This window comes from Miniopterus schreibersii (assembly GCF_964146895.1).
Source record: "Miniopterus schreibersii genome assembly, chromosome: 4".
Taxonomy (NCBI): Eukaryota; Metazoa; Chordata; class Mammalia; order Chiroptera; family Miniopteridae; genus Miniopterus; species Miniopterus schreibersii.
In genome coordinates this window covers 70,931,509-70,947,038 of record NC_138105.1, presented here as the reverse complement: position 1 = coordinate 70,947,038, position 15,530 = coordinate 70,931,509, and the positions used below count along the sequence as shown (strand labels likewise).

The window sequence follows — 15,530 nt, the reverse complement described above, 5'->3', positions numbered from 1 at the left end:
TAAGTTTGTAATTGTTTTTTTAAAAATTCTACAAGTAGCCCACTGCACATGTCACTAAAATCTCTCCTTCCCAGGCAAGATTGCTTTGAAGAGAAAGTTGGCCATTTTTTATTCTCCCTTAGCAAGTTTGCTGGTGGTTTGGTGTGGGAGATGGGGAGGGAAGGGGGCTGGAGTTAAGTTTGGGCCCCTCTTTCCACACCCTGTCCCTGGATACACTAGCAAGACCTGGTCTGACTAGAACTGAGAAACTAGTTTAAAACAGGCAGAAGTGGACTGGGGTGGAGGAAGGCAAAAGCATTAGGGAGGACAGGAGGGTGAAGGAGGTGAGGGGGAGCAGCTGGTGTTACTGTCCCTCTGAATATCTGGGCTTCCTGCTCCCCTACCCTGGAGGGTGGGGTGGAGGTGAAATTTGATGTAAGGAACTCTGGGGCCCTCTGGCTGTTCAATCCAACCCTCCCACCCACCCCCCACAAAAAAGGAAAGAAAACCCTTGGGGGCGCAGGCACACCCCTAAAACTCAGAAAACTCCTTGCCACACTTCTCACTGATGGAGACTCGGATCTCTTCCTCTTCATAGTCATCAAAGTTACTCGTGTCCCCAGGGCCTTTAAACTTTGGTATGAAGGGAGCTTCCACCTGGAGAGGGGTCAAGAATCACCCAGACCTCAGCAGTCAACATAATCCTTGTTAAAACAATAAATACGAATGGCCTAACATTCATGAGATAACTTACTTGGACACAGGCCAGAGCTTAGTATTAGGGTGTGGACTCACCTTAGCAACCTAAGAATCTTTTTATAGCCAACTCACAAACGGGGAAACCACTTTCCAGAGAGGGGTATCTCCTGCCCAAAGTCAGAGTTGCCAAGTGACCCTATAATCCCATTTTTAGACCTCCATTGATCTAAACTGCCTCAGCTAGAATGACCCAGGGCCCATGGCCTATTTTCAAATTCTTCTTCCCTTTCCATCTCTCCAATGTCACCCCTCCCTGGCTCTTGGCCTGCTCCCAAAGCCCTCTGCATACCCGGGGAGAGGAGGGGACACTCACCTTCCTCTGGTAGATGGCAATCCAGTCAGTCGTGGCAAACCACTTGTGGTTCTTAATGTCATTGACTCCATTCTTGAGGTTCCCGAAGCGCTTGGTAAGGTCCACCTGCAGGAGGTTCCGCAGCAGATCCTTCAGGTCAGAGCTGAAGTGGGATGGGAACCGCACCTGGGGGTAGGGGTAGGGGAGACCAGACAGGGTGGGAAACTGACCTGGAGCTTGGGGACCCCAGAACACTGCCTTTGCCATCCAACAGTCCTGTGAGGCAGAGGACCAACTTGAGTATGTTGGAATCCCATAAAAACAGTTAATCAGGCCTGCTGGAGTTTCTGATTCAGTCTGGGTTGGGGCATAAAAGTATGCATTTCTAGCTAGATCCCTGGCCATGATGATGGTGCTGGAGAGGGGACCACTTGGAGAACTGCTGCTCCAAGTGTTATGATGGTTCCCATTTTAGAGAAGAAACTTAGGCTTGGAAGGCTTAAACAACTTGCCCAAGGTCATACAGAGGAGTAGGACAGGGTGGCTCCATTTTGGGTCTATTAGACTCCAGCACTTGCATTTTTAGCCATTACTTCCTAAGGTGGCTCTGCTCAGGTCCTGGGACTTCAGAAATATCCACTCTTATGAGAGAAACAATTGTTTTTCTAGTTCTCACTCTGCATAAGGCTCTTCCATTCTTTAAGGCTCAGTTCAAATCTTCGAGAAACTTTCCCCAAATGTTCTGAACCCATGGCCTAGTATGCAACTATTCATTGAATTTATAACTACAAGAACCAATTTCCAGCACTGCTCTGCCTCTTACAGGCTGTGACCTTGGCCATGGCCTTTAACCTCTCTGGGCCTGTGCCTGCCTTTCTTGCACAGGGCAGATATCCCAGGGTTGCATGAGGGAGATAATACTGCTGCGGGTGCGTGGGAACTGTGAAATGCTACAAAGAAGGGAGTTATGCTCTTCTCCTCTTCCCCCTGGGAACCTTCTATGGCTTTTTCTTTGTTCCCCTCTTTGGGCTATTCTCTTGGCAATTTCTATTGTGCCTGGTGGCAGACACCTCATCTTTCCCTGTTTTGTGACCCCACTTTGCAGTTGGTGATTTCTTTCAACTTCCCTGAGAGGCAGCTGGCTGGTTCCTCAGTTCTCAGGTGGGTAAGATGAGGGTCAGAGGCGAAAGGCACTTGCCCGAGGTTTCAAAGCCAAGGGGTGGCAGAGCTGGGACCTGAAGACGTGTCAACCCACCCAGGCTGACCTGGGAGTTGCTTCTAGCAATTCCTGGTCCAGGTGGAGGGATGGTTGGGTCCTCCCAGAGAGATGGGTGAGCTGAATACAAAAGTGGGGTTCCCAGACGCTGTTGGGCCCTTGGATCTTGGACCAGACATATCCCCTCTCCATGCCTCAGCTTCCTCAGTCCCTCAGAGTGCTGAGTAGGATGCAGTGGCTGCATTGGGGCAGTGGGTGCTTAATGCACTCTGTAGATCCTAACTCTAACAGCTCCCTTACCTGCACCCTCTGAGTTAGGAACTCTGCATTTGAGAAGGGAGGTATGGGCCATACACCCCAAATGACTGTCCAGTCAAGTCTGGGTACCAAATACATTAGCTTTTCTGCTGTGAAACTTGTGAAAAATCACACTAATGGGGAAATTAGGGGCAAGTAGTCTCACATAGGGCAGACGGGAGTACGGGTGAGGCTTGGGGTTTTGGAAGTCCTTGGGAGGTTGGCACTGTGGGTCCAGGAATAGCCAGTGAGGTGGTATGGGGTGTTGACCTCAGTTAGCATGGCTGATGCACCCAGCTTCACTGCCTGGCCTTATTTAATGAACTTCTAGATTGTTCTGACAATGATGGTGGGTGCGGAAGGGTTTGTCCTGGGTGGAGTCCCTGCATCCAGGCCTCACCTTCCCAGAAACAATCTTCTCATAGATCTGAATAGGCTGGTCAGCAAAGAAGGGTGGGTAGCCAGCAGCCATCTCGTAGATGAGAACCCCCAGGGCCCACCAGTCCACAGCCTTGTTGTAGCCCTGGAGCGAGAAGGGGGTGCAGGATGAGGGGAGAAGGGTAAGGAAGGGGCATAGGTGGAGCAGGCCTCAAGGGCAGTAGGAGGGGTGGGGAGGCACCTACTTTGCTCAGGATAATCTCAGGAGCCAGGTACTCGGGGGTCCCGCACAAAGTCCAGGTGCGGCCTTTCACACGCTTGGCAAAACCAAAGTCTGTCACCTGTGGGCAAAAGAGTGGGGTTGGTCGAGAGTGAGGGAGAGATGGTCCAGGCCACGGCCACCTGGGGCTGTCCCTTGCCTGGCCCAGCGGGTACCTGAATGTAGCCCTGCTGGTCGATGAGAAGGTTCTCCGGCTTCAGGTCCCGGTAGATGAGATCAAGCGAGTGCAGGTACTCGAAGGTCAGGACGATCTGTGCAGCGTAGAAGCGGGCATGGGGCTCGCTGACAATGACAAGTGGAAGAGGGGATGGATGAGCGTGGGTGGCCACACCCAGCAGGACCCACTTGCCCCCAGATGGTCTAGTGGGTGGGCCTACAGAGTGGCCTCCAGCCCAGTTATCCAAAATGTGTAAGAGGAGCTGTCTTATTCATATAGAGCTCCAAACTGGAAAGAGCCCAGCTGTCCATCAACAGAGGACTGGCATCACAGACTGTGACAGATGCATACAATGGAGTCCTACCCAATACCACCACCAGGACAAATGACGAATATGCTCAAAACCATGGCTATATCTCAAAACAATTATGTGAAGAGACAGAAGAAAAGGACAAAGGAATATGAACTGTGTGATACCATTTATATCAAGTCCAAACCTAGACCAAACACATTTTATGGTGTTTAAAGCCAGAAGGGACAATTGCCTTTTTCTGGGTGGGGATCTGCCAAGAAAGGCATTCAAGGGAATTCTCTGAGGTGATGAAATGCTCAATATGGTGTTTTGGGTAGTGGTTACGCAAATGTATGCAACTGTCAAAACTCATGGAACATTAAAGACCTGTGCATTTTATTGTATATAAAGTGTGTAGCTATGTGAATAAACAAAATAAAACAATAGCATAAATTTAAAAACTATAAAATCGCCAACTTAAATGGTGATACCTAAGTTACTGTTTGTTTTGTTTCATGGTGGTTGAGACATTTCAGGTTTCTCAGCTGAGGGGGAACAAGAACCCACAGGGACCTGGAGAGGCCACCTCCACATCCTCACATGACTTGGTCATGTGACATCACCTATGGACACTCTCAGGCCTGGCATGGCTGGGAGCAGTTCACTCACCTGAACCTCCCGATCCGCCGCAGGTGTGAGAACATTTCCCCGCCAGGCACATACTCCATGATCATGTATAAATTTGAGTTGTCCTGTGGGGAGCAGCAGCTCATCAGGGCCCTGTTCCCTGAGCCCTGTGCCCCACCCGAAGGCCTGGTGCCCTCAACCAGCAGGAGTTCGGAAAGAAGGTGACAACACAAATCTAGGCTCCTATATGAAGCACATAGCAAGTACCAAGCACTCTGTTCACTGAGCTACCTGTTTCATTTCCCTCTGTCCATGAGGAAAAAGAGAGCCATTATCTTGCTATGGGGGATGGGGTGGTGAAAGGGAGGGCCGGCTATAGGTGCCTGGTCTGGAGAGGGGACTCCACAGCAGCTTATGTCTGTGACTGTCCTGAGCAAGGCTCTTGGGCCATAGTTTTGTCATCTGTAAAATGGAACCAGGATAGGCTACAGAATTTGTACTCCACCCCCCCCCCCCCAAACAAGTGTGAGTCTCCTTCCTTACTCAAAAAATAATTATGAATTTCAAGATGGCAGCATTAGAGCATGACACCAAGCACAGGCCCTTGTAACTACCTGGGTGGTAGGCCTCAAGTGGACTTTCCCAATTCTCGAAGCCCAGCTTAGGATGGCACCCAAAATAGTTCACATAGGGTGCTCATGATGTGTTTGGAATTCTCATGGCAACTTTTTGATGTCCAGTTTACAGATGAGGAAACTGCACCTCAGGGCAGTGAAGTCCCTTGCCAGGGTCACAGGGGCAGGGGTTGCTGAGTTGGGATTTGAACCCAGGCTGTATGTCAGGTTTTTGTAAACAGAGCAGTGATTTTGAGGGGTGTCATCCAGGTTGAGTGACATGACCACCCTAGGTTATCAAGTAGACAGGCCCAGGAGTTGAAGTTGGGTGTATTAGAGCCCCAGGCTAACCCTCTACCTTCCCCATCAGTGGGTGGGCCCACCTTCTTGGGTAGCCACGGATTGTCCTCAGCCCCTAGGCATGGTTTCCCTCTGCCCCCTCTATTCCCCGACGGCTTGGACCCTCCACGGTGAGCCCGGGCCCACCTTGAAGGAGAATTCAAGTCTGACAAGGAACGGAAAGTTGACAGCCTGCAGGATGCGCTTCTCATTCAGGGTGTGCTCGATCTGTTTCAGCTTCACCACCTGGGAGCAGAAGGGGGTGGAGAGGAGGAGGTATGAGAGGGCCCTCATCCCTCTGGTGCCCAGAAGTAGGGGGTGCCAGGGCCGGGCTGGTTCCTGTGAGTGCTTGTGGCCTGTGGAGCCCTAGGTGGGGTGCTGAGAACACAACAAGAAGGCTGAGGCTGCCTGTCCCCATGTGGCATGCAGTTGAGAACAAGAACATGAGTCACCAGGCCTCTTAGCACAGAGGGATCAGAGCCATGATAGAGGAAGCTCAGGGCCTGCGGATGCCCAGATGAGGAGTGAGGAAAAGTCTGGGACAGAGGTAGTCAGAGAAGGCTTCTTGGAGGAAGGGGCAGCGGAGCTGAACATGAAAAGACAAGCAAGAGTAGTGCCCAAGGAATAGGGGGTTTACAAAAGACTTCTCTGTATCTAGAGCACCCCAACACACCCACTTGAACCCCAGGCTAATTTCTCCTCAGCCCTCAGCTATCCCCAGCAAGTACCACATGTGTAGTGATGGGAGCCCTGAGGGGTATGTACTGTGAACATACCACTTTGAAAGCCCAGAGAGGGAATAAAGACTTGCCTAAGGTCATAAGCAACTAGTCAATGGCCAGCTGGTATGTGACACACAGGCTCAGTCAGCTCTGAACCCCTGTGCTGGGGCCTTTTCTGTTTTGCTCATAGCTGTATCTTCTGAGTCTACACCTGCACTGCCCAATACTGTCCATGCTAGCCACATATGGCCGCTGAGCGCTTAAATGTGGCCTGGAGGCTGGGGAACTGAGTTTAAGATGTTAAATATTTAAAGTGAAAATTTAAAAACTGACTCTTGACACAGTTACTGGACAACTTTTAATCCTGTCTGGAACAACCTGGGCTATGCTGATCTGCTTTTCCAACTTCTCTACTTTTTCTTTTCTTTCCAGTAAAAATTTAACATCAGAATGGAGATATGTTGTAAGCGTAAAATGCACACCTGATTTTGAAGACCTGGTATGAAAAAAAGAATGTAAAATGCCTCCTTAATGATAATTTACATTGGTTACATATATTGAAATGATAGTATTGCAGATATACTGGCTTAATTACAACATATTGTTAAAGTGCATTTCACCTGTTTTATTTAATGGGGCTTCTAGAAAACTTAAAATCATACGTGTGGCTTGTGTGACATTTCTACTAGACAGCACTGCTTTAGAGTAGTGCCTGGCATAAGCAGGGTGTCAGAAATATTTACAGAAAGCAGGCCTGTGTAAATGTCACCTCCCCCAGGAAGACCTCTGGCTTCCTGGAATACAGGTTAGATGTCTGACTCTGTGCCCAGTGCCTGATTTCCCTCAGTGGTCAGCCTGGAAGGGAACTTCATGAAGGCAGCATGGTGCCCTTCTGGCACTCAGGTCTGGCACATGATAGGGGCTCAAGAAGTAGTTGGTGAGTAGATGGATGGGATGAGCACTCCAGGCAGCAGGTGGGACCCATGAGCAGGGCAGAACTGCGCTCACCTTTTGTTTGTCCAGGATCTTCATGGCGAAGTGGTTCCCGGTCTCCTTGTGTTTCACCAGCATCACTCGCCCAAAGGAGCCCGTGCCGAGGGTCTTGATTCGTTCAAACTGATCCAAATTGGCCGTATTCTGTGGGTGGAGGGGTTGGGAGAGTCAGGGACCCCCTTCCCTGTGGCCTGCTGGGCCAGGGTCTGGGGCATCACCTCTACCACTAGCAGAGGGGGCCCTGGGGAGCAGGAGTAGTAATGGGGTGAGGACAGGAGGTGGAAAAACAAGATGGTAGAGGGCACATTCCTTGAGGCAAGTGGCAGGGGCCAGATCTGGCCCTGGCCTGGGGCCCAGGAGCTGCTGGCAGCTGTGTGGGGGGCAGGGGCCACCAGTTATAGGGGGTGGTAGGGTGGGGGAGTATGGCAGTGGGCAATCAGGTGCTTCTGCCTAGGAGCCTCCATGCGTGTCCAGGCACCCTCCACAGGGCTCTAAATGCTAGCCAGGTCACAGGGATAAAGCTGGAAGACAGGGGGCCATCAGCTTACCCCCTCCAAGGGCTCTGTACTGGGGGGGAGGGGCTTACCTGAGCAGGATTTTCCCATTTTTTAAGAAAATCTTCTTTGGCTTTGGCTAAGAACTCTTTCACTGGAAGGAAGAGAAGGGAGAGTTAGATGGATACCCCATCTCACTGAGATAGGCCCAGGATATTCCTGGGGAGATGCCCATTTGTGGAAAGTGGGGTGCAGCTGTTTTAATCAGAGTCTAATCTTTATTTTCCCCAGGGCCTTTGGGTGCCCTGACTGAGTCTTAGGGCACCTTGCAGGGATCCTGATCTGGTGTGGGGCCTGGGCCCCCTTTACTACAGAGAGGTGGGATCCAGCCTTAGCTCTTCCAAAATGGGGTACAGGGCAACTTGGGGGTCACTCTCAGGGGGACAGAGGGCAGCACCCAGGCCAGCCCACCCCCACTTGCCCCAGTTCTGACTGACATTCCATGGCCAGGGATGTCGCCAGCTGAGGTATTTATAGCCTCAGGATTTGGCTGTTCCTCAGGCCCCTTCTCTGGGGAGGCCGGTCCGGGGTGGAGGCCTCTGGAGCTCGGGTAGCAGGCGCCCTTGGGGGGCTCAGCTGTTGCCTTGGTCCCCAGCTGGCCCTGTTCCTGCCTTTGCCAATTCAGGGGCCCTTGCTCCAGAGCTGGTTCAAGGGAGGCCTCGCTCAATGCCCTCTACCCAGTAGCCCCTCAGTACCCCAAGAAGAATATCACCATCCAGCTAATACTAAAGATTTTCCAGGGGGCAGACCTTGGGCCTGCTGTGTGGTCTCCACTATCTCATTTGGTTAGCTCACCAACTTTCCTTTTATCCTTTCCCCCATTTAACACTCTAGGAAACTGAGACTTGAAAAGAGTCATTCTTGCCAGCGCCCTGAGGCAGCTCAGCAAAAGAGTTAAGGGCCAGTACTCTGGAACTGAGATCAAGCTCAGATCTCAGCCTGGTCCCTGCTAAGCTGTATGAGTGGGCAACTGACCTTACCTCTCTGGGCCTCAGTTTTCCTCATCTGTAAAATGGGGATAATAATAGTAATGACCTAGCAGGGTGGCTGCGAGGACTGAATGAGTTAATCTTGGTAAATGGAGTTGGACAGGGACGTGCAAGAGGTTCATTCCATGTAACTGTTCATTATTAATTTTGCTTTTAAGTATTTTTAAAAATTGAGATATAAAATACAGGGGATGCATAGAATGCTCAGATCTTAAATGTGAGGCCTGACAGATTTGTACATTATTGACCTGTCCTAGAAACTATCCCCTGGGTCAGGCATGCTGTTGTTCAGGGACCCTATCCTGTCTGTGTGCCAGCCCTGTGCTGAACGCTTTTTATGCTTAAGTCCTAGCCTGATGGCTCAGAGCTGCTATTATTCTCATTGCACAGAAGAGAAGACTGAACAGGCCTGAGGTCACCTGCCAGACTCTATGCTCACAAAATTAACTGCTTCCCTCCTGACAGGTCATAGTGCACTAGGGTGGCCCACTAACAGACTTGTCCTCGACCCCCTGATGTTCCTGGATGGTTGCCACCCTGAGGAGTCCTGCACAATTGTACTTTGGCCTTGCCTGTCATCTCTGTGTTCCACCTATATGCAGTATCAGGAGTCCCACATGGTCTTTGGGTAGCCACCACTCCCCCACTGTCCCCAAGGTTGTCCCTCAGCATTTGGACAGAAGAGCCTTCCATGGGGATACAAGAGTAGCAGACAGAGGAGAGACCATTGGTCAGGAAAGCCTTACAAAGAGTGACTGGGCAGACAGAGGGCAGTCAATGAATGGTCAGGAGTCCTAGGCTGGTGCCTGCTAAGCCACCAACTGTCTGAGAGACCTCTCTGAATCTGGGGGCAGCACCACATGCAATGCTTTCACTAGAATAATCTTTTCTGACACACACTACCTTCCTTCGACACCGCCAGTGTATACATTAAATTCTGAATGAAGGTGGGGGAGATGGTACCCTCTTGGAACTCTACCTTCACCTACCCAGGAAGGAAGGGAGAAGTGGGCTTGTGAGGAATCCAGAATGCCTGTCCCGCTTCCCCTTTCACTCTCAGTGATCCCTAAGAACTGCCATGTCCTACTTTTCTGACTTGGGTACCTCACTGAGAGGCTCCACAGGGTGCCTTGGTTCTAGCACAGCCCTTCTCTGTCCCCTCTGGTGCCACTGGCTTGCCAGATTTGGGGATGGGGCACAAGGGAGGGGCAGTGCTAGGAGGAACAGGCAGATAAAGAGGAATAATAATGGGGGGACCCCCAGCCAGCAGCCCCCATACTCACCTCTGCTTCCTGCCTCCTCCAGCAGAGGATGCAATGGGGGTGGAGTGGGATGGGGTGATCTGGGGCCCATCTGCCCCTGACCAAGGAGGCTCAGGGTGCTGGTTGCAGCTTAGGTGCCCAGAGGGCATGGCGCAGGTAGCTCAGGAAACGAATAGTCAGGTGTGCCCAGAGGAGTAGCTGCAGCCATAGCTGAAAGGTGGTCTCTGAGTCCCCACCCTGGCCATTGCCTGAACCCAAATCCATCCCAGGCTACCCTGGGAACCAGGGGAACCAGGAATATGCAGAGCTTCTGAGCTGGCTTTCTTAGCTGGCCTCGGGGGACCCTGGAGGAGCTGGTTGCCAGGGAAGCGTTTAAAGGTACCTGCTACTGGTTGGCCAAGGTTTGCAAAGGCCCGCCTTGGTAGGAGGCAGGGGGACAATTCTCCCTAGAATGATCCTCCTGGCTGGCCTGCCCCAGAGATGGGGTGCTAAAGCTAACTTCCCATTCCAGGGGCTTCACTGATTCCAGGATACCAGACCCTGCCTTCCCCAGTGGGTGGACTTCCCAGAGGATGGTACTCAATGTACTCAGGGCAGTGCCCACTGGGCAGAGGAGAAGGAATTAAGGGCTTAGGCCCAGGCAGCAGCCGGGGACTCCCTGGGAGCCAAAGAGGCCCCAGAACTCCATTAATTAGCAGAAAGAGTAGCTAGAGATAAAGGCAGGGGGTGGGAGAGTGGGGGTGCGAGAGCCACCCTATCACCTCCCCAAATCCTGCTACCCCAAGAGAGAAATGGGTACATCTGGCTTTCTCTTGTTTCTGTGCAAGAGCAGAGAGTGGAACGGCATCCTGGGATGTCCTTGGCCTCTGTCAAACCTTGCCCTGTGCTTGGCTCTGCTCTAGGCCATGAAAGTCCAAACCGGAAACGAAAGACTAAACCCAGGGGTGGGGGAAGGGGACACTGCCTTGACCACCTTCCTCCTTCTTTCCAGATCCCAAAAGAAGTGGAGGGTCAGTGGCAGCTCCTCCCAGAATGCCTTGCACCTGTGGCCCTTCTGACAACTGGTAGTGGCAGAGAAGGGAAACCTAGCCAGCTGCTGACTTGTGAAACCTGCCGCCCTGCCCATGTCTTCTACAGGGATGGGAGGTGGAGGGGGGGTAGGGTGTGTGTGTGTCAGCCTCCATCCTAGTCTGGATTCTATTTGGGCTCATAAAGAGACCCCAGATAGCCTTCGAAAAGCCAGTACTACAGCAGGAAGCAGGAGCCCAGTCTTGAACTTCCCAGACAAATAGTACTCTCTGCTCACCAAAACCTGGTTGTCCCAGGAATTTTGGGGCAGGGATGCCAAGCCTGGGCTGAGACTCCTACTCTGGGCTGGCTGATTCCTCCAGTCTAGCTTGGATTCCCTGCTCTGAGCTGGAACATCCCCCAGTCTGAGCTGGGCCCCAACATTGTACTACATCAACCCCCATTCTGAACTGGACCTCTGTTCTGGACTGGATGACCCTCTAGTCTGAGATGGACCCCAAGAGTGGGCAGGATTACTGCACAGTCTGATGAATCCCCATTCTGTACTGGACCATCTGACCTGGACTGCATCTGAACACCCCCCTTTTGACCTGGACTCCATCACTGACCTGAACCAACGGCCATTCTGAGCTGAACCCCAATACTGGGATGGGCTACCCCACTGCCCTGCTCTGAGCTAGACCCCTGCTCTGGGTGGACCATACTCTCTTGTCTGAACTGGGCTACCCATCCCCCCTGCTGTTCCCCAGGCTCCCAGCCCAGGGTTGTAAGGGAGGGGTTTCTAGGGCCAACCAGAAGTCCAAAGCCTTTTCCTCTCCACCTGCTCCCCAAACCCTACTGCAGCCTCTCCCTGACTTCAAGGGCAGAGTGCCTGGAGAGTTGCTATAGTAACAGGGTTCAGCCTCACCATCGTTGAAGTTGGAAGCCATCACTCAGTCTTCCTCTCAGAGCACCAGAACTATGGTGGCTGGAAAGGCTCAAGAGACCTGCTGCACCAGCTTGGCTGCCCATCCCCAGATACCTGCCAATAGGGGGAGCCAGGAGTTTGTGTGTTTGTGTGTGTGTGTGTGTGTGTGTGTGTGTGTGTGTGTGTGAGGTGGAGGTGGGGTGTGGGGGTGGCAGGAAGAGAAACCAAACCTGGGTCAGTGGGTGAAGGGAGGGGCAGACAGGACCCTCAAGTTTCTGTAGGCTGATTGGGCTAAAGGAAAAAGCTACCTTGGCAAGACCCTCTTGGGCACCCATACAACTGCCAATATACAGGTGTTTGACCCTCTTGTACTCCTGTAGGCAGCAATTAGAAGGCAGCAATTCTTCCCATGGAAGGACTTCTTGGGGGCACTTCTTACTCTCAGAGCCTGGATCTGCTTGTCCCTAGGGCCTGAGGGTGGGGGCTCCCTCTCACCAGCCCTACCCCTTCCCCCATGGGCCAGCTCCCAGGGGTGCTTTTGGCCAGTGCCAGCCAAGGCCTGAGCCCCACTTGGCTGCCTATCCCAGAAGCCTCTTGGGGCCATTGCCCTCTCTCAATTTCTCCAGCCTTCTCAGAGCCAGTGCTAGGTCTTTTGTCTCTGCCCTCTTAGCATTTTGCCCAGGACCCTGCCAGTGGCTTTGGCATCTTTGGGTATGGACTGCCCCCACCCCACCCCACGGCTTGTTCTGGATAGATCCCTGCTCTCTTGGGAGGAGGCTGACACTGTCCTGCCCTGGCACCAGATGGTAACAGGGGGCTGCAGGATGCCTAACTAGTGCCTACTAAGGCTTGGTCTTTCTCCTCACCCCAGTATGGCTGGCCTCTGGCAGATGAAATTCAGGTGCCCCCTGCAGGCTGGCCTGGCTACTGCCCCTAACTCCCACCCCACCCTATCCTAGTTACAAGAGGGCAAATTTTGTCTAACTCCATCCTTTCAGAATCGGAGTGCCAAGCGAAATGGGGCTTCCTTCCTTATCCCATTTCCTTCTCTGAGAGCCCCTGCAAGTCTCTGGAAGGAAGTACAGCTGAGGGCATTTCCCAGTGTGTGACATGGGTCCCATTTATAGGGCATGAAATGATTTTAGGAATGTTTCACTTTTCTAGTCACATTGTGTTTCAATGTTTAGCAGAGAGAACATAACTGGCACAGCAATCCCATGATTTCACTTATATTACTGCTTAGGATGGATCAAAGTTTACATCTGAACAAAAGTAAGTCAAAATTTTTATTATTTTAAATTAAGAAAATATAAGTGAATAGAGTAAAATTCAGGGAGATAAGCTGAGAATGTGTAGGTTGGGAAATTCTGGGGTCCAGGAAGTTAGCTGGTAGGCAGATCTGGATGTGAATCCTGCCTCTGTGATACCATTTATGTCAAACTCAGAGTCATTCAGAAAATTCAGAAAATAGCCCATTATGAAAATCACTCAAGCAGACAGATCTATGAAAACCATTAAGCCTGGCATATGCTAGATGCCCAATAAATAGTGGCCCTATTTCGCTGTGATGGTTCACTCCTGGGTGTCCACTCTGCGTTCTAAGAGAATTAGTGGTTCCTTTTGGAGCCTCTGATCTTTTTCCCTGTACAGCTCCCCCACCACCACCCCACAAACACAGATTGCCTGTGTTTGATATGCCTTGAAAGTTTTCCAGGACTAGGTCATCTCCCCAACTTTCAACTGAGCCACTGCAATATGTAGCTGCCTGCCTCTACCTTCTACCTCCCAGGCCTCACCTGCTGGGGGCCCAGACCCTCCCTCTGTGCCTAGTCCCCTCCAAGCTCATGCCCAGACTTTTTTTGGTCACTACCCACCTGCTCCTCTGTCATCAAGTACTCAGCTAAAGGCACTTGCCTCCATATCCCCCGCCCGTTGGTGACATGTCAGCCCATAGCTGCTCAGCTACTCTGAGTTCTGCCATTTGAATCCATGTGAGAATAAAGTTCCTTGGCTTTCACGTCAGGGTCTTTCTGGGAGGAGGCAGTCAGGGGACTCAGACGCTGGGGTTTAAGGCCATTAACTGGGAAAGGCATATTTAGATGTGGCCTCCCTTTTCAGCTCTATTTCTGGGTAATGGGAAGTGGATCCTACCTGAGGTCCAGCTTTAGGCCTGGAGTGATGACAATTTAAGAGCTGGAGGAATTGAGGAAGGGGATTGAGGCTATTTCTGAAGGCATTTCCAGATACAGAATCTCTTTCTCTAGTTGGCTGTAAAAGGCCAATATATTTTTGGGGCTGAGGGGGGAACAAGCCTCTTTCTGGCTGAGCCTGGGGAATGATCAGAATCTATCCCTTGGCAAAGCAAGTCATTAGATGTCACCCATTACTCTCCCAGACTGCCATCCCCTGAGTCCCCTTTCTCACCACTCCAGCTCAAGCTGAATGAGACTTGCTAAGCTCAAACACTCTTTATCTCCCACTTTACATCCTGAGCCAGGACCGGGTGAAGAAGCCCCGGAGGACTAGGTGAATGATAGAGCCTCAGTTGTGAACAACCATTTATTATTGAGGGGCTCTCTAAGGAGCCTAGAGCTCACTGAACAGCAGGATATGGAAAGGGGCTCTGCTGCCGCCCTCTAACCCCAACCTGGGAAGGAGAAAGAAACAAACCCAGCAAGAACCACTCAAACTTGGCTTTGGACACACTGAAGCAGTTCTCTAGGTTCATAAACAGTCTGCTACCCTAGCAAGGGAAAAACACTTGCTGGGAGGAGAGAGCACAGCAGAGAAGCAGAGTGACAGAGTGACAGGATGAGAGAGGGGCAGAGGGACCCAGAATGATCCTGTCTCCCATGCCAAGTGACACAGAAGAGAAAAACAATGCTTGAGGTGGCTCTGGGAAAAGCTCAAGTGGGCAGAGTGTGTTTGAAGGGGGGCTGTGGTAAGGTGAAGAGGGAAAGGGCAAGAGAAAGATGGCGGGGGCTGAAGGGGGGAGGGGTGTGGTCACCAAGTGGCCAAGGTTCCTATGGGATGGAGGCAGACCCCCACAGCACTCCCAAGACTGGCAGAAGCTTGGGTCCGGGTCTGGCGATGGGTCCCATCCATGGAAGAGGTAAGTGAGGAAGTGAGGGGATTAGAATCCGGGGAGAGGGTCCAGGAAAGTAGGGAGTGACGGCCCCATGTGGGGCCCCAGCGGTCATACGTGCCATGGTTGGCAGTGACAGCTGGGTGGGGGGGCACAGTTTTTGCAGTGGGGGGCGGCCTTTGGCAAGGGGGCCACTACGAGGATTCTTCTGCGGGCCCTAGACCCTAACCTTGGACAGGCAGGGGGAGGGGGCGCTGGGGGTAAGCAAAGAGAAATGGGGGGGCACGTGGGGGATGGGCCAGGCAGTGATGCACAGGGCGGGGGCTGACAGCGCAGGTCCAGGATTGAGGTCATGGCCTGAGCACTCACCACTCTCCTGCTCGCTGCCCTTCTTGGCTGCGGCGGCGTTGCCCATCGCGGCTGCGGCGGCCGGGGCCGGTCCCGGAGCTGCGGCGCAGCGGGTGCTGGCGGTGGTCGGCGGCCCCGGAGCGCGCTGGGCGGCGGCGGCAGCAGCGGCCCCTCGGGTTGCTGCGCTGGCTGTGGCGCCGCGACCCCCGCCAAGCCCCTGCTTCCCGCGTCTCTCCGCGCCCGCCCGCCCGGGAACCTCAGCCCAAGTCCGCTGCTGCTGTCTGTCTGTGACGCTCCCGCAGCCAAAGCTCATTGGTCCAGGCCGCCCTGACTGACGGCACCACGCGGCTGCCTATTGGCCCTCTGAGACCCTCCGGCGCCGGTATAGGTTCCGATCCCGTGACGCGCGCC

General features: G+C 52.5%; 2 protein-coding genes across 3 annotated transcripts; both read right to left on the bottom strand.

Annotated features, from left to right (window-relative positions):
• Positions 1-367: 367 nt before the first annotated feature.
• On the bottom strand, positions 368-15,403 carry PRKACA (protein kinase cAMP-activated catalytic subunit alpha). 2 transcript variants are annotated; one of them, XM_081137538.1, is made up of 10 exons: positions 15,141-15,403; positions 7,532-7,593; positions 6,961-7,089; positions 5,378-5,476; positions 4,320-4,402; positions 3,357-3,483; positions 3,167-3,262; positions 2,944-3,066; positions 1,052-1,216; positions 368-636 (listed from the first exon to the last, which is right to left on the bottom strand). In XM_081137538.1, exons 1-10 carry the CDS (start codon positions 15,184-15,186, stop codon positions 511-513), a joined length of 1,056 nt encoding a protein of 351 aa, XP_080993664.1. In that variant the 5' UTR covers positions 15,187-15,403; the 3' UTR covers positions 368-510. The 2 variants fall into 2 exon arrangements, with proteins under 2 accessions (XP_080993664.1, XP_080993663.1); XM_081137537.1 differs by lacking the exon at positions 15,141-15,403 and adding an exon at positions 11,687-11,800.
• Positions 9,779-10,014, bottom strand: SMIM46 (small integral membrane protein 46; the record flags this gene model as incomplete). The annotated part of the gene is made up of 1 exon (XM_081137539.1): positions 9,779-10,014. The coding sequence occupies one exon, from the start codon at positions 10,012-10,014 to the stop codon at positions 9,862-9,864; it is 153 nt and encodes a 50-aa protein (XP_080993665.1). The 3' UTR covers positions 9,779-9,861.
• Positions 15,404-15,530: the final 127 nt, after the last annotated feature.